Source organism: Schistocerca americana, chromosome X (assembly GCF_021461395.2).
Source record: "Schistocerca americana isolate TAMUIC-IGC-003095 chromosome X, iqSchAmer2.1, whole genome shotgun sequence".
NCBI lineage: Eukaryota > Metazoa > Arthropoda > Insecta > Orthoptera > Acrididae > Schistocerca > Schistocerca americana.
Window position 1 is genome coordinate 753966534 of NC_060130.1, and position 18588 is coordinate 753985121.

Consider the following 18588-nt stretch of genomic DNA (forward strand, 5'->3'; position numbering starts at 1 on the left):
CAAGTTCATGTGGGAGAAAGTGAAGGACATAGTGGAGGAATGACTCATGTCACAGCCACAGGAATTCTGGGAACAGGGAATCGTTCAGCTCATGAGACAGTGACATAGTTGTGCTCAGGCCACTTGCGATTACTTTTGAATAAATGTTTCAGTTATACCCACAGTGTTGTTTCGTACCTTTCCTTATGAACACACCTCATAAACATGACAACATTTCCAACAATTTAATTTACCACCCTTTTGTTGAGCACATACACACCTAAGATTATGCATGCATGCATGCGCACACCCACACATCCCAAACGCACTTGCATAGGCATGTGCACATACAACACACACCGCTCCTCTCAGATATGATTTCAGCCTCTTAAAGCACTGTGGCACTTCATGCAGTAAATTTAAGCTTTAAGGTCACCCCAGCTGCTGTAGCTGTTCTTCAGGATTTAATAGCACGTAGCCACAATAGCACAAAGGCTCAGAGGAATAAGTACAGTAATGCTGTTTCTGTATCTACACCTATACTCTGTAAATCACTGTGAACTGTATGACAATGGGTACATCTCCTGTTCCATTTGCATAAGGACCGTGGGAAGAATGATTGCTTTAATACCTTAGTCTAATCTTGTCTTTGCAGTCCCTGTAGGAGAGATGCAAAGGGGGTTGTAGTACACTCCTAGAGTCCTCACTCGGAGCTGGCTCTTGAAACTTTGTAAGTAGGCTTTGCAGGTTTAGTTTGTGTTTATGTTCAAGTATCTGCCATTAAAGTTTTTCTCAGCACCTCTATATCTACATAAATACTTCGCAAGCCACCATATGGTGCATGATGGAGGGTACTGTTCCACTTACAAATAGAGCAAGGGAAACAAGTCTCTGTAAAAGCCACTGTGTGAGCCCTACTTTCTTGCATCTTATCTTTGTGGTCCTTAAGTGAAATTTATGTTGGTGGCAGTAGAATGGTTCTGCAGTCTGCCTCAAATGCTGATTCTTTAAATTTTTGTAATAGTGCCTCACAAAAAGAGCATCATCTTCCCTCCAGGGATTCCCATTTCAGTTCACGAAGCATCTCTGCAATACATTCATGCTGATGAAACCTACAGGTAACAAATCTAGCAGCACATCCCTGAATTGGTGTGATGTCTTGCTTTAATTGTGCCTGGTGAGGATCCCAAACAATCTAACATTACTCAAGAATGGGTTGCACCAGTGTTCTAAATGCAGTCTCGTTTATGGATAACCTACACTTTCCCAAAATTCTCCCAATAGAATGAAGCAGAGCATTTACCTTCCCTACTACCAACCTTACATGCTCATTCCATCTCTTATCGCTTTGAAATGTTATGCCTGGATATTTAATGAATGTGAATGTGTCAAGCGGCACACTACAAATGCTGTATTTGAATGGCACAAGATTGTTATTCTTACTTATCCGCATTAATTTACATTTTTCTATATTTAGGAGAAGCTGCCATTCACCACACCAACTACAAATTCCATACAAGTCATACTGTATACTTTCACAGTCCCTTAGCGACAACACCTTCCCGTACACCACAGCATTATCAGCAAACAGCTGTAAATTTCTACTTGCCCTGTCTGACAGATCATTTATGTATATAGAGAATAAATAGGGTCCTATGACATTCCCTTGCGGCATTCCTGACAACACCTTTGTCGCTGATGAACACTCACTGTCAAGGACAATGTACTGGATTCTATTACTTGAAAAGTCTTTGAGCTACTCATGTACCTGTAAACCTAAACCGCATGCTTGGAACTTCATCAAAAGTTTGCAGTAGGGCACCATGTCAAAGCATATCGTGGGAATTTAGGAATATGGAATCTGCCTGTTACCCTTCATCCATGGTTTGTATGATATCATGTGAGAAAAGGTAAGCTTAGTTTCACATGAGAGATGCCTTCTAAATCTGTGCTGATTTGGTAACAGAAGCTTTTCTGTCTCAATGAAATTTATTAAATATGAACTCTGAAGGTGTTCAAAAATTCTGCAGCAAACTGAAGTTAAGGATACTGGCCTGTAATGGCCCAGGTCTGTTCTTTTACCTTTCTTGTATACAGGAGTCACCTGCACTTTTTTCCAGTCACTTTCAATTTTGCACTGGGCATGAAATTCGCTATAAATGCAAGCTAAGTAAGAGACCAATGCCACAGAATACTCTCTGTAAAACTGAACTGAAATACCATCTGGTCCTGGTGACTTATTTGTTTTAAACTCTTTCAGTTGCTTCTCTATGCTGTGTATACCTATTTCAATGGATCCTATGCAGGAGTCTGCACAACAGTAAATGAGGTACATTTGTATGATCCTACAGCATGTATGATTTCTTAAATGTGAAATTTAGAACTTCAGCTTTCCTTTTGCTGCCTTTTATCTTCACACCCCCCCCCCCCTCCCCCCCATAAACCAAGGACCTTGCCGTTGGTGGGGAGGCTTGCGTGCCTCAACGATGCAGGTAGCCGTACCGTAGGTGCAACCACAACAGAGGGGTATCTGTTGAGAGGCCAGACAAACGTGTGGTTCCTGAAGAGGGGCAGCAGCCTTTTCAGTAGTTGCAGGGGCAACAGTCTGGATGATTGACTGATCTGGCTGTGTAACACTAACCAAAACGGCCTTGCTGTTGTGGTACTGCGAACGGCTGAAAGCAAGTGGAAACTACAGCCGTAATTTTTCCCGAGAGCATGCAGCTTTACTGTATGATTAAATGATGATGGCGTCCTCTTGGGTAAAATATTCCGGAGGTAAAATAGTCCCCCATTCAGATCTCCGGGCGGGGACTACTCAGGAGGACGTCGTTGTCAGGAGAAAGAAAACTGGCGTTCTGTGGATCAGAGCATGGAATGTCAGATCCCTTAATCGGGCAGGTAGGTTAGAAAATTTAAAAAGGGAAATGGATAAGTTAAAGTTAGATATAGTGGGAATTAGTGAAGTTCGGTGGCAGGAGGAACAAGACTTTTGGTCGGGTGAATACAGGGTTATAAATACAAAATCAAATAGGGGTAAGACAGGAGTAGGTTTAATAATGAATAAAAAATAGGAGTGTGGGTAAGCTACTACAAACAGCGTAGTGAACGCATTATTGTGGCCAAGATAGACACGAAGTCCACGCCTACTACAGTAGTACAAGTTTATATGCCAACTAGCTCTACAGATGAAGAAATTGATGAAATGTATGATGAGATAAAAGAAATTATCCAGGTAGTGAAGGGAGACGAAAATTTAATAGTCATGGGTGACTGGAATTCGACAGTAGGAAAAGGAAGAGAAGGAAACGTCATAGGTGAATATAGATTGGGGCTAAGAAATGAAAGAGGAAGCCGCCTGGTAGAATTTTGCACAGAGCATAACTTAATCATAGCTAACACTTGGTTCAAGAATCATTAAAGAAGGTTGTATATATGGAAGAACCCTGGAGATACTAGAAGGTTTCAGATGGATTATATAATGGTAAGACAGAGATTTAGGAACCAGGCTTTAAATTGTAAGACATTTCCAGGGGCAGATGTGGACTCTGACCACAATCTATTGGTTATGAACTGTAGATTAAAACTGAAGAAACTGCAAAAAGGTGGGAATTTAAGGAGATGGGACCTGGATAAACTGAAAGAACCAGAGGTTGTACAGAGTTTCAGGGAGAGCATAAGGGAACAATTGACAGGAATGAGGGAAAGAAATACAGTAGAAGAAGAACAGGTAGCTTTGAGGAATGAAATAGTGAAGGCAGCAGAGTATCAAGTAGGTAAAAATACGAGGGCTAGTAGAAATCCTTGGGTAACAGAGGAGATACTGAATTTGATTGATGAAAGGAGAAAATACAAAAATGCAGTAAGTGAAGCAGGCAAAAAGGAATACAAACGTCTCAAAAATGAGATTGACAGGAAGTGCAAAATGGCTAAGCAGGGATGGCTGGAGGACAAATGTAAGGATGTAGAGGCTTATCTCACGAGGGTAAGATAGATATTGCCTGCAGGGAAATTAAAGAGACCTTTGGGGAAAAGAGAACCACTTGCATGAATATCAAGAGCTCTGATGGAAACCCAGTTCTAAGCGAAGAAGGGAAAGCAGAAAGGTGGAAGGAGTATATAGAGGGTCTGTACAGGGATGATGTTCTTGAGGACAGTATTATGGAAATGGAAGAGGATGTAGACGAAGATGAAATGGGAGATATGATAGTGCGTGAAGAGTTTGACAGAGCACTGAAAGGGAACGAAAGGCTATTTACAATTGGTACAGAAAGCAGATGGCTGTTATAAGAGTCGAGGGGCATGAAAGGGAAGCAGCAGTTGGGAAGGGAGTGAGACAGGGTTGTAGCCTGTCCCCAATGTTATTCAATCTGTATATTGAGCAAGCAGTAAAGGAAACAAAAGAAAAATTTGGAGTAGGTATTAAAGTCCATGGAGAAAAAATAAAAACGTTGAGGTTCGCCGATGACATTGTAATTCTGTCAGAGACAGCAAAGGACTTGGAAGAGCAGTTGAACGGAATGGACGGTGTCTTGATTGTAAGATATAAGATGAACATCAACAAAAGCAAAACAAGGATAATGGAATGTAGTCGAATTAAGTCGGCTGATGCTGAGGGAATTAGATTAGGAAATGAGACACTTAAAGTAGTAAAGGAGTTTTGCTATTTGGGGAGCAAAATAACTGATGATGGTCAAAGTAGAGAGGATATAAAATGTAGACTGGCAATGGCAAGGAAAGCGTTTCTGAAGAAGAGAAATTTGTTAACATTGAGTATTGATTTAAGTGTCAGGAACTCGTTTCTCAAAGTATTTGTATGGAGTGTAGCCGTGTATGGAAGTGAAACATGAATGATAAATAGTTTAGACAAGAAGAGAATAGAAGCTTTCATAATGTGGTGCTACAGAAGAATGCTGAAGATTAGATGGGTAGATCACATAATTAATGAGGAGGTATTGAATAGAATTGGGGAGAAGAGGAGTTTGTGGCACAACTTGACTAGAAGAAGGGATCGGTTGGTAGGACATGTTCTGAGGCATCAAGGGATCACCAATGTAGTACTGAAGGGCAGCATGGAGGGTAAAAATCGTAGAGGGAGACCAAGAGATGAATACACTCAGCAGATTCAAAAGGATGTAGGCTGCAGTAGGTACTGGGAGATGAAGAAGCTTGCACAGGATAGAGTAGCATGGAGAGCTGCATCAAACCAGTCTCAGAACTGAAGACCACAACAACATCATCTTCACCCTCGACTGGATGACAAGTGACTGGATAGAGGCCTTCATCCCAACTAGTGATTGTACTTAAGACCAGAATTTTCTCGTGTTCTCGGCAAGATATTTCCCTAAGGTATGAAAGTGGACATTGTATGCTTCGTGATTTGATCTTACGGATGCACGGATTTCTACTAACTTTTGCCCATCAACATATGCGCATTCCTTTTTCAAATGAGTGTGCAACAATATCTTTTCCCCTTCACCATTTCCTGAATTTGAATATTAAACCACAGAGGGTCCTTTCACGATGCTTGCCCATGGATCAAACAAGCCTGTGACTATTTATACTGCCCTTCTTTGAGTTTGGATCAGTGAAATGAATTTGAAACACCTAACCATGGCTCAAGAACACTGCAGGCAGGAAAACCATGGTGTTGTGATCCAGGTGAAAAAATCCTCATACCATTTTTGCCTCAGGTAACCAGGAATCAGATTCTGATGGCCAAATAAATACGCTGTCATTTCTTTACCATACCATTTAACCTTTCTTTAGTTTCAGAGCAACCAGTTATTATACTTAACGCGAAAATTTTCTGGGTATTGTACTGCTTAAGTTACTAGCCTTTCTGTTGTTATGTAATATTCCGCATACATAGCTTTTACAAGTAAGTAGTTTTGTCAAGGCTACAGAGCTATAAAAAATTGTCGACATAAAGCACACATCCTTGTTTCAAGTAGGCTTCTATCATGTGTACAACAATTCCAGGTACACCAGGCATCTTTGTCTTATTTTGAGAACTGCATAAATTAGTTCACAGAGTTAATAAAGCTTTACATCATACTCATGTTTTTGTTTGGTATAATACATGAAAAATTAACAACTACACTGCTAAACTTTCAATCCACAAATGCAGAACTTATTGTCTGGAATATAACTACCGCATACATTGCTTTTCAACAGGTTTAATTTTGTTGAGTTGGTTAATGGATTTTAATGAATTATCTGAGAAGTGTGGTATCTCAATAACTGCTTGAATTTATTCATCATCATAAAAAATTGTCAAAATGTTACTGTTTCAAAAGACTGTCAATCTAATACATTATAGAGTCCTATGTCCCATGTACAGCAACAGTCTCATAAACACTTTCAATTCATAATCAACTCTATCCCTTCATCCTTCAGAGCCAAGCTGATGTTCTCCTCAAACATTTTTTTCACTTCCTGTCTCGGATATACATTCCTTTGTTCAACCACCAACGGAATAAGTTCTTCAGAAGTGTGAGGGTGAACAAATGAATAAGTGCACTAATGTCAAAATTATACAAGCTAAATCTCAACCCCACATTCTTGCTGAATACAAATAATGGTGCATCTTTTGACTTTTACTGCATGTTACTGTTGTTTACATTACCATCTGTTGGACCAACCTGCTTTATCATCTTTAGTACCTATGCTGTGTTTTGTCTCTGAATCACCACTAGATGACTCTAAGCTGATTTGTAGATATGTACATGATCAGAGAATTCATCTATAAACTTGTCCAGTCCTAATTCATTCATGTTAGCTTCCTCTACTAATATCAGTGAATAACCAACAATAAAGATTGGTAAAGTTACTGACACAGTAACAACACACACATGGACCCTATTGCCAAATTTGCTAAGAAATACGGACTCTGGGGACTGACTATTGACAACAAGTTATCTTCATCTAAATCTATACTCTGCACTTCTACCTCTTCCATATACATATGGAGAGTGGGAAGAATTAATGTTTACATGCCTCTGTGTGTGCTGTAATTAATCTAATCTAGTACTCATGATCCCTACAGGAGCGATACATGGAGGATAGCAGTATATTTATGGAGTCATTGTTTAAAGCTAGTTTTTGAAATTTTGTAAGTGGGCTTTCTTGGGACTGTTTGCATCTATCTTTGAATATCTGCCAGTTTATTTTCTTCAGTATCTCTGTGACACTCTCCCATATGTCAAACAAACCTGTGACTTCTCTGTATTCGTTCAATGTCCCCTGTTAGTCCTATATGATACAGGTCCCACACACTTGAGCAGTATTCTAGGATGGGCCACACAAGTGATTTGCAAGCTATCTGCTTTGTAGACTGATTGAATTTCCCTAGCAGTCTACCAATAAACCAAATTCTGTCACTTGTTTTCTCTATGACTGAGCCTGTGTTATCACTCCCTTTCATATCCCTACCAAGTGCTACATCCAGGTATTAATATAAGTTGACTGATTTTAACTGTGAATCTCTGAAACTGTAGTCATAGGATGCATCATCATCTCATTTTTTGAAGTGCAAAATTCTACATTTTTGGTCATTTAAAGCAAGTTGCTAGTCTCTCCAAGATCTGATAGAACATTTGTGCAGCTTTTTTCACACAGTACTTAATTACTGGTTATCACCGTCATCGTCATCAATTACAAGAAACCAAATATACATTTAAACAAAAAAATTCACCTTTGCAATTGTTTACACTGTATAAATATCAGACGGCCAAGACAACACATGAATGTCTCAAGACTCAACACAGTAGAGCACCTCATTGACTCTCGATACCACCAGGTAATCGTCTGTTAGGACACTCGCTCACAATGTGACTTGCTTTCTGAATGCCACCAAATTCACATGTACTGTCAGTGCAAGAGTGCCACTTGTGCACGTTGTATTTGCACATACCTTCTTCAGCTCAGTGTCCGTTAAGCTGTACCCACACCTCCCTCAGATGATAGAAGCCCGGAACTGTAGCAACTGTGTAGTCAATAAGTTCATAATTCTGGCTTTATTTGGCTTGCCACTCACATCTCCACTCAGTGTTACAGTATAGCCCAGCGGAGAGCATTTGGACTCCTCCATATACTAGCCTTCCAGATTTGAGGTGTTTCTAGGCAGCGGAAGTAAGTCTTCATGATGAGGAATTGACTCATTTTTCGAAACTTGCTGGCAAATATTGTGGAGCGCTGCCTTTTGAGGAAGATGAGCTGGATATGTGTTTGATAGTATTGGTAGCCAGCTTGTAGGTGCAGAACTGACTGTGCCACTAATGGTTTTCCTAGCAGCATTCACATGAACATAAACTTTCTTCATGTGAATGCTATGGAGCCAAACTGGTTAGCAAAAACTTTGCTGCAGAGTATACCAATGCACGGGGTTCTCCTCAGAGAACTGACGTATTTGCTCTCGATGTGCTACCTGCCAGTTTCCTCATCAGGTTCACTCGTGTTTGTATCTTCTTAGCTGTGGTGTAGAGGTATTTATCTACTATCAGTTTTCTGTCTAATGTTACCCCAAAGTATTTTGACATATCATTATATTTGACAATGCCAAGACAAGCAAACTGTGTGGTGATCTTTGCTGGTGCTAAGTGATTAAAGAGGTGGAAAAGACACACTTCTGTTTTAGAAACATTAGTTCTAAGTCACCATGTCTGAAAATATTCATAAAATTTAGTGAGGCTGTTTGTTCGGTGTTCTTCACACTCAGAAGGAACTTCACTCTGACATGAAATTTCAAGGTCATCTGCATAATGGAATTTCTGGCAGGTAAAATTCAGCAGGTGAAGAGACTGAACAACACCAGAGCAAAAACAGAACCTTGAGGTAACTCATCACTGAGTACATGCCATGTGCTCTTCTTTTCACCTTGGTGTACTTTAAACCACCGACTGTTCAAAATGTTGCTTAAGAGGTTTCCTAGAGTTTTAATATTGATGAGAAGTCTGAAGATACTATTAATATTGTATGCAAGGTCATTAATATTTAACATGAACAATAAGGGTCATATTACACTTCCCTGTGGCACACCCAAAGTTACTCTCCATAGTTTGCTGCACCCACTCTTAAAAAATTCTCAACCCAGTCACAAAACTCACTTGACACCCCAAACAATTGCACTTTTGATAATAGGCATAGCTGTGGTACTGAGTCTATTGTGTTTCAGAAATTGAAAGTCCTTCATCTACCTGACTGTTCTGAAATGGCTTGGGTTTCACACAATCACTGTTTTCATATTCCACACTGGTTGGCATGGAGGAGGTCATTCTGTTCAAGATACCTCATTATATTTGAGGTAAGACTATGTTCTTAGGTTCTATAACAAACAGATGTCAAGGATAATAGGGGACAGTTTTGTGGATCGCTTCTGATATCCTTTCTCCCAAATACTGGGAACAGTTTTTTGAAGGATCTATGGTAGATTATAGTTAAGAGAGAGGATATCTCAGCCATATATCTGGTACAGAATCTGATAGGTACCCCATTTTGGCACTGGAGCTTTGGTCAATTTTAGTGATTTCAGCTGTTTCTCAACACCACTGGCACTGATATCTATATCAAATTTTGTAGTGGTGCAAGAGTTAGATACAAGCAATACTCCTGGGTTTTCATTTGTGAAGGAACACTTGAAAACCCGAGTTCAGCAGTTCTACTGTTATTTTGCTGCCCTCAGTTTCATCCCTGTCTCACTTACGAGTGTCTGGACACTAACTTTGATACCACCAACAGCAACAATTTTTACATACAACCTGAATTTCTGTGTGTTTTGTCAAACACTTTTTAATAATAGTCTTCTACAGTAATTGTTGAAGGCTTCAAACATTGCTCTCTTCAAAGTGAAACACAAATACATCAGTTCTGTTTTGGGCAGGATGGAGGGGCTAAACCAGAGGTGCAATTGGGATTTGTTCTCTCTCTCTCTCTCTCTCTCTCTCTCTCTCTCTGTCAACTGAAATAACACAATGGGTAAAATATGTGAATTACTTCCATTTATCAGCAGCAGTAATACTCATAATGAACTGGAAGTGGAAAATTAAGAAACCAGATATTGTACATGTATCAATGAAATTCTCAGTTCTAAATGGAAGATACACCAGAAATACATAATGGATGGCAATTATTTATTATTGCCAGAACTCCTATTAATTATTATGGTGTAAAGGGAGATGCAAAAAGTGAAATAATCTATGAGAAAGCATAAAAATACCCAAAAAATTAATTATAAATACTGCAAAAGGCTTCAAAGATAATTGGAAGGGTGAATGGAAAACAACCATAACGCCCAGCATAGGTAAAATTACTATTACACCACACAAACAGTGCACACTGCGCACTGTGGAGCAATGTGAGATAGAACACAGACGCGTTTATGCCTATGCCATCCTCTGAATTCAGCTGTGACAGAAGACGCTTAAAAAAATGACACTAAATTGCAAAAAGCATCATATCTGTCATTACAAGACTGGATGAATTCTTGGACAGAATAGCAACTGGAGAAGATTATAATTTCAATCTCAGGAAACACCCTCAATAAAGATGGCAGTCAGCAACTTAGATTCAACCCTGACAAGATTGAAATGGGTGTGGGAACATGGGATGAAAATATTGTCATATTTTGAAATGGGCTGAGCACTAGTGATGTCACTGTTGCAGCATGACTACACAATGATTAGGTCATTAATGACATGGAAGTCAGTTACAACTTGGCAATGAGTCAGAAATACTCGGCTCAAACTCATGGGATTTTAACAACTTGACATGTCGTGAAGACTAAGAAGATTTTATTAACCACAAGACCATTGCAGCATTAGTGACTCCTTTCTTACAAAGAAAATTTATGAAACACAGGAGAATATTTTTGTTCAGTAAACGGGACAAGGAAGTGATTACTACTTACTCACATAGTTAGCAGCAAAGATTGACATACGGGCAAGAAAATTCACAGTACAGATGGCTGTGAAATATTCACTACGATTTAATAATAGTATTTGGAAGTTACTTGAAAATTATGTTACTCAGCTATGCCAGCTATCAACACTTTTTCTCTATTTCCTTTCCTTTCCTTTCCTTTCCTTTCCTTTCCTTTCCTTTCCTGTTTCTGATGGGCTTTCTGCAATTGAAACAACAGCACACAGTATTTGCTGTCAAGTATATGCTGGTTTTTGTGGCTGCAGCTCAAGCAGCAATTAAGTAATGGGGTTGGAGATTACAGTGACTATTGTGATAAACATACACTTACTATCTAAGCACATGCAGGCAAATCTCTGCATCAAAATCCAGAAGCATGACTGGAAAAAAAAGGTTAAAATACGTTCACCACCCATATATTTAGTTCTTACCATAGAATTTTGATTTTGCTAAAATCGAGGCACTGATGCAGAATCCATCTCTCCGATTGGTTACATAAAATGCTGACACTGGAGGATGATGTGAAATCTGTAACACAAAAGAAAAACCATTACACTGATGAATATTCAAAGTTGATACATAACAAATGTAAATTGGCAAGAACAGACATATCTAAGAATACAAAACAACTTGTCTGATAAATTTTCACAGCATGTAAAACATGTTTTAATCTATTTTGAATGCAAATAGAATTGTTTTATTCTGTCTTGGACTACTTCATATTCAGTATAAGATGTAAGTTTTTGTCCTCCATGTTGCTGACTATCTTTGAGGGGCTACGCGACATCTGGGGAGTCAGATAGAGGAAGTTCTATTTAGCATTCTTCTACCCAAAGGGCAATATGTATTTTAACAGTTCCACATGAGAAATCACCACACATTTTCCTGCAAAGAAAAGTAGTCATCATGATGTATATAAACCACACCAATATTATATTTAGAACTGTCTCATGTGCTACTAGTCACCATACAGCATGTCTCAAACACACTTCATGGCACTGTGCAATTACTCAGATACAAATTTGAATACATTGCCAATTTACTTCAACAAGTACATGTAATGTTGTTCCATCTTAAATATTAACCTGTGTTAAAAAGTATTTGTCTATATTTCAGTCAATTGCAAATTAACACTGTGAGGTATGTTTCAGTCTCCACAGGCTCATAGCCATTTACCAAATAGTTATCCATGGCATGTGTGGTTTCCACGAAGTATGGTGATAAGGCAAATTTGTTTACTGAGGAATACTTGGCAGATGTTTCACATACAGTTACGAGAGAAATGTTTCTAGGATCTTTTGACCTTTTAGGACAATGTTTTTAATAAACTAACAGACAAGAGAGACTTGCACACTGTCCGAGTCATCTGGGACATTATTTGCATTCTGGGTGATTCACAATGAGTCTTGCTTGTGCTTATGGTAGTCAGATTGCACAACTTGACAAAAGGTCAAGGGAAGGAATGATTCTCGAGTCCTGTACCTCTGACACTCCTGGAATTGTGGTGTAGGGAGCTACTGAACAGGATAACAAGAGTGATTTGGTAATTTTTGTAAGGACATTTAATATCACTTATGATCAGGAACCATATGGCATACTCCAGCAGGATAATGTAAAACAGAACTGCAGTTCATATCATAAATTGAGAAATATTCAGGTCCTTAACCAGCCTGCCCACTCTGTGTTTCTGTCATGGTGAGAAATTTGTCAAGATGACATTCAAAGGCTGTTTGCTTCCATGTCACAATGAACACAAGAGTGTATCCATGCCCATGGCACTGGTGGGAGGTGGAGGGGGTGGGGGTGGGGTGTCACATCCCATACAGATGAAGGATATCAGTTCCAAATCAAATGAAAGTTGAATCATTCAGTTTTTGTTATGCGAAGAATATCCTCACAGCCTGGAGCTTCAAGATGTAACACTTAGCATTTCCATAAGTGGAAATTAAGAAATTATGAAATTAATGATACAGCATTCCATTGCTTTCAGTGTTATGTTCTTTTCCCTAATATACACTAACTACTGGGCTTAACTGTAGCAGATGATTCTTAAACCATCTTTTATCGTGTGATGCAAGTACATGTCTTACAGATTTAAAAAATAAAACAAAATCAAATCATTACATGGAGAGAATCAACTCTTGGATCACTACTTATAAGCTGACCTTCAATTTTAACAAAGGAAGTGCATCCAGTTCATTACAATTCAACTTGCACAGACAGTCAATTCTCTTACTATGGTAAAACAATTAGTACAGCAGAAGACACCATACACAGCAAAACCCATTTTTACATTCCTGCAGTTTACATTTTCCCACTTTTTATGTTCTTTTTTGTTGGTCCATACAGAAGTCATATTCTCTCAATACAATTCTTTCCCATCATTAATGATTCTGTGTTATTTTCATACAGAGTTCTCGAAAAAGTGCATCATATTCCTGCTCACAGTCAGCCTTGGAACAAAGCAGAAAATGCAGCCTATATGCAAAGTTACTTATAAGGTAATCTAGCCTTAGTGCAGTAAGCAAGATTTTCATTGTTGGTGCACTGGGCCACAGCCACCTGTGTTATACATTCACAGTGGTTGGAAGGATGGGAAAGTATGCTGAGTCACTTCCTTAATGATAATCATGATCTGACAACAGCGACTCTAGTAGCAACCTTCCTTCTGCTCACTGCATTGTAATACAACATCTTTAATTTAATATCACAGTCATTTATACAGATAAACACTACTTTTGAAGACAGTTGTCTCTATAATGGGTTTCACGAATCATCGTTACTTATGCGTGAAAACCGCTGATCCATATTAGTCATGCAGTCTTAGGCTGGTAAGACCTACTGTCAGATGTAAACATTCCTTTTCAAGATGCTCCATAACACAAGGAAAATTTCTGACCTCTTTCTCTCCCAGGATATGAATGAACTGAGTGGAGGCCAGTAAGCTGTAGATTTTGTGCCTATTGTTCTCTGTTTATAAAGACAGACAGCTTTAGTGTTTTAACCAATACTGTGTTGTAAGCTTTATTTACCATTATGTTAAAGTGATTATGAATAAAATGTCTCACAAAAAACTTGCTTCTGTGTTTTATTTACACCATTGGAAATGGTCAGAATGAAGACGGAAACACATGCATGCATTTGTGCGTTTCAGTACTCAGTCACTGCCTTTGTGATTATAACAAAGACAATGGCTGAGTGCTGAAACACACAAACGTGCATTTCCTTCTTCGTTCCGATCATATCCAGTAGTGTAAATAAAACATGGAAGCAAAAGTCTTTCATGACAACACATTTAAAGACATTCGTGTTCTAATGTGATTATGAAATTACAGTAAACAAAACTTTTAACACAATATTGTTTAAAACACTAAAGTTGGCAGCCTTTGTAAACAGAGAACAATAGGCATGAAATGTACAGCTTGTTGCCAACAAGGAGGTCACTCGACTTAGGGATGCCTTGGGTGAGAAAAAGGGCAGAAATTGTTGTCTTGTTACAGAGCATCTCCAACCTAAGACTGTGCGTCTAGTACGGATTAGCATATTTTATGCGGAAGTAACGACGATTCGTGAAAGTCCATTACAGGGACCAGTCTTCAAAAGCAGGGTTTATTTGTATAAATGATTGTGAAATTCAATTAGTCCTGTTGTAACAGCACAAAGAGCAGAATGAACATTGCTATTAGGGTCATTACTGTCGGATCATTTAAGTTGCAATAATGAAAAGAACTATGCTTTCCTAGTCTTTTAGTCGCTAAATAATAAATGTTTACTGCACATATAATTAAGAATTCTGAAACAAAAAGTGCTATTAGATTAAACTTCACTAAGATCAGTCAGTAAAATTTATATTCTACCTTTTCCATATAGTGACTGCTTCTTTGAACGCAACAAGGGAGTTATAATTCTAACCACTCCAGAAAAATAGTACTGTACTGGTAATGAAAAGCAAACAAACAGTAGCGTAAAAGTTACATTCTATTGTAACTTTAAACAGTGCAAAAAACAAAAAAAACTATATATATATATATATATATATATATATATATATATATATATATATATATCCCCCCGCATGTTGGATCGCAAGTTCAATTAGCAAAGGACCTAGGACATTCTGTTTGCACCCTGGATGTGACAGAGAGAAACTGCCCCAACAATGAAATCAATATGTGAGAGTCTGGTTCCATGGGAAAAAAGCATAAATACATTCAGCCATCAGCATATGATCTTTCGGATAAACTTGTTGCAGAGTGGTTTGTTAGCAAGAGTGTTGGGAATTCTACTTGATAGCAATGTACTCAGATAAAGGGCACTTCAATTTGCTGTAAAAATGGGGATCAGCAACTTCACAGCATTGAATGGTAGGATCAACTGGTTTAAAACTCTTCATAATGTATACAACCAATGGTGTGGTAAAAATGTAAATGTTTATAGTGGAACTGTGGACCAATGTAAAAAAGAACTGCAAAATATCTTTAAAGATTATCATCCAAAAAACAATTTTAATGTTAATGAAACTGGTCCTTTTTTTTTTATAACGCGTTACCAACTAAGATCGTATGTTGTAAAAGTGAGAAATGCCACAGTGAGAAACTGAGTAAGCAGAGGTCTATGCTGATGGGTCTAAAAACTTATCTTCTTTGGTAACTGGTACATTTAAAAAGGCAAGGTTTTTCAAAAAAATGTGAGGACTCTGCCCACTCATTATTACTCCAACAGCAGTTCATGGGTAACTGGTTCCATTTTCACATCCACCACACATGCACTGGACGCTAAGACGGAGGCAAAAAATAGGAAAATAATGCTGCTATTTGACAGATATCCAGCACATCCTGACAATCTGAGGCTCAGAAATATGAAGTCAGTGTTACTGCCTCCTATTTGTATGAGTGAGCTTCAATCATTAGATCTGTTAATCATCCATTCATTTAAATGGAAATATTGAAAAGTGCTTGTCCAGAAGACTATATTTATGCACGATAATGGCACGGGCCCAAAATCTATGACCATATCACTTTTGGATGCCATGCATTATGTAGCCAAAACTGTTTCTATCTGTTTCATGAATGCAGGATTTAAGTTCACAGAAGACACACCAGAATCACTGGAAGAAGACTTGCCTGAGCCTATAGATTTTTCTGTGATAGGCATATTGTTTACATTTTAAGAGTATGCTGATGTTGATGTTTCAGTCATCATTTCACAGGTGCCAACAGCAGAGAGCACCATTAGCAAACATTTTGAAGAAGGGAAGAGAGAGGTGACTAGTGAAGAGGATCATGAAGCAGATGAACAAGAACCAGTTATGCCAAGCAGTAGAGTAGCTATGGAGGTTATTAACAATTTGAGACAGTACACTGCTAGTGCATCAGGTGATGATAATGTGTTTTATGCCTCAATTGCTAATTGCTGTTAGAAAGAAATTAAAACAATTATTTCAGATTTTGAACAATATAAAGAAAATGACAGTAAGAGTAATCCATTCATTTTCACTTTTAGTGTTTCCTATGCGTTCCTGTATCTTACACTTTTTTGGGTCAATCCAATGAAATGCGTAAAGGGGGGGGGGGGGGGGGGTTTACTGGTTATCGAATATGTTATATAAGAAGCTCTAATGGAAGGCACAAACCCAAAAACTTCTTACAGAAGCTGAAGACTGTAATTAGAATACCATCGTTAGTTTTATGTCGTGAGCACATCCTTAATTTACATCCTCAAAATGACACAACAGCCTTCAACAGACGCATTCCACAGGCAATCACTGGACTTCAAAGTTATACCACAGTTTTTCACGTATAATTTGAAAGCTTCTCTCTTGGGAAAACTCCTGTTCCCTGCAGAAATACTTCAGGTTCACCCTGTGAGTTTCAGGGATCTAATTCACTGAAAGCAACTGTATATTACACAATACTGTTCATATACAAGTACTTTAACTCGGCTTGAGTGTCTTATGCTAATTGTACCTCCCTAAAATGAAAATGGGAGTACGAAATCAGATCAGGTATTGAGGATGTACAAGACTCAAAGCTTTCACCAAATCCACAATAAATTAAAAGAAAAATACCATATTGCTATACATATCATCAATAATAAAAGAGTGTTTCAAACAGATCATACAAAACAGCAGAACACTACTGCATAAGTCAATGAAATACTTACCACATTACATTTATTTGCTTTTAGAAAGTAAAATAACACATCTTAATGAGATACATACCAAATAGACAAAATTATAGTGGAAATACCTGTTCAGCAATGTAAAAAGTCCGAGATGAATTTGGATGCTCCCAGTAACAGCGGAATGTTTCACCAAGGATTGGATTGTAAGGTTTCTTTAAGCCTTTTGGTTTTTTATAAAGACCCGACAGGTACCATTTTACAACACCCTTCATTCTGGTAAAGGCATCATCCTCCAGTACTGCCCTGAATAAATTGCAGCAGTTACTAATGATGCTTATTGATGAGACACATTGATCATATGCACACACATGAGGGAGAGGAAAGAGAAAGAGGAGGAGGAGGAGGAGGAGGAGGAGGAGGAGGGGGGAGGGGGGGAGGGGGGAGGAGGGTAGGGGGTAGGGGGGGTAGGGGGAGTGGGGAGGAAGGAGGCAGGAGGAGGAAGGAAGGGGCAGCTACCAACAGTTCCGCTTTTAAAAATTTACAAATTAAAGAATGAAACAATGATTCTGCCAATAAATTTGCTACGAGTAAAATTCTAAGAGACAAATCTTAAGTTATCAAAGCATTCCACTGTTAAGAAATTAAAACAAATCAAACCGTCTATACAATTAGTTGACTGTTCAAAAGACTATCACAATAGTAGTACCTGGGGCAATGTATCCGTAAAAACCCAACTTAATGCATTTATACAACTTTAATTAAAATGCGCAAAAAAATCTAACATTATCTACAGCAGGACCTTAGGCCGATATTACACTATCAAATTTCTTTGTCAAAGATTTGATCAATATTCATTAAATATATTTGACAAAGATTTTTGATGTGGCGCTAAAAAGGGGAATTACACTGTAGTCATATTTTTCGTCAAAGTTCAAGATGGCTGACAACAACAACTTGTTATTAACCGCAGCAAGGAAACGTACCTGGGTGAAGCTGTAAGTTTTATGACGACACGATAAAAGCATTCAACAAAACTTGTTACGTGAGCTTATAGTGGAGGGCATCAAATCGTACATCAATTACTTAAGAATGGATGAGCATGCATGTCTATATGTCCTCATATCACACAGCACAACACTCACTTAAGAACTGCTATATCTGCAGAAGACAGGCTCACTGTAACATTCCGATTTCTTGCTACAGGAGAGAGTTAGGTTAAGTTATGTCAGGTCTCCAATCTTCTTAATATATTTTTGTATTCAGCATGCCTCATGTTGTTAAGTGCCTCATCAGCTTCATACATCTCTATTAATTTTGTAGTTGTCAGTACACACCAATTGTATTTACCGGCAATGTTTATAAAAACACTACAGATGACAGAATGCTGCAGCGATGTTAGTGCTGAATGTGGTAACATGTCACATTGCAGTGAACAGAAGACAAGCGACTGCTTTGATCAAATCTATAGCGAGGCCCTAGATTTGATCAAATACTTGATGTCACTTGTCAAAGTTCCCTATTACACCATCAAATTTCTTTGACAAAGATACTGGTCAAAGAAATCTGATA

General features: G+C 38.3%; 1 protein-coding gene across 1 annotated transcript in view; it reads right to left on the bottom strand.

Annotated features, from left to right (window-relative positions):
* The window catches only part of LOC124556513 (oxysterol-binding protein-related protein 8), a 218285-nt gene that overhangs the window by 62146 nt on the left and 137551 nt on the right, over positions 1 to 18588 (bottom strand). Inside the window, exons 11-12 of the mRNA XM_047130467.1 lie at positions 17145 to 17322; positions 11328 to 11424 (exon numbers count right to left, since the gene is read on the bottom strand). Of these exons, the coding sequence (XP_046986423.1) occupies positions 11328 to 11424; positions 17145 to 17322 (275 nt within the window). The remainder of the gene's footprint in view (positions 1 to 11327; positions 11425 to 17144; positions 17323 to 18588) is intronic.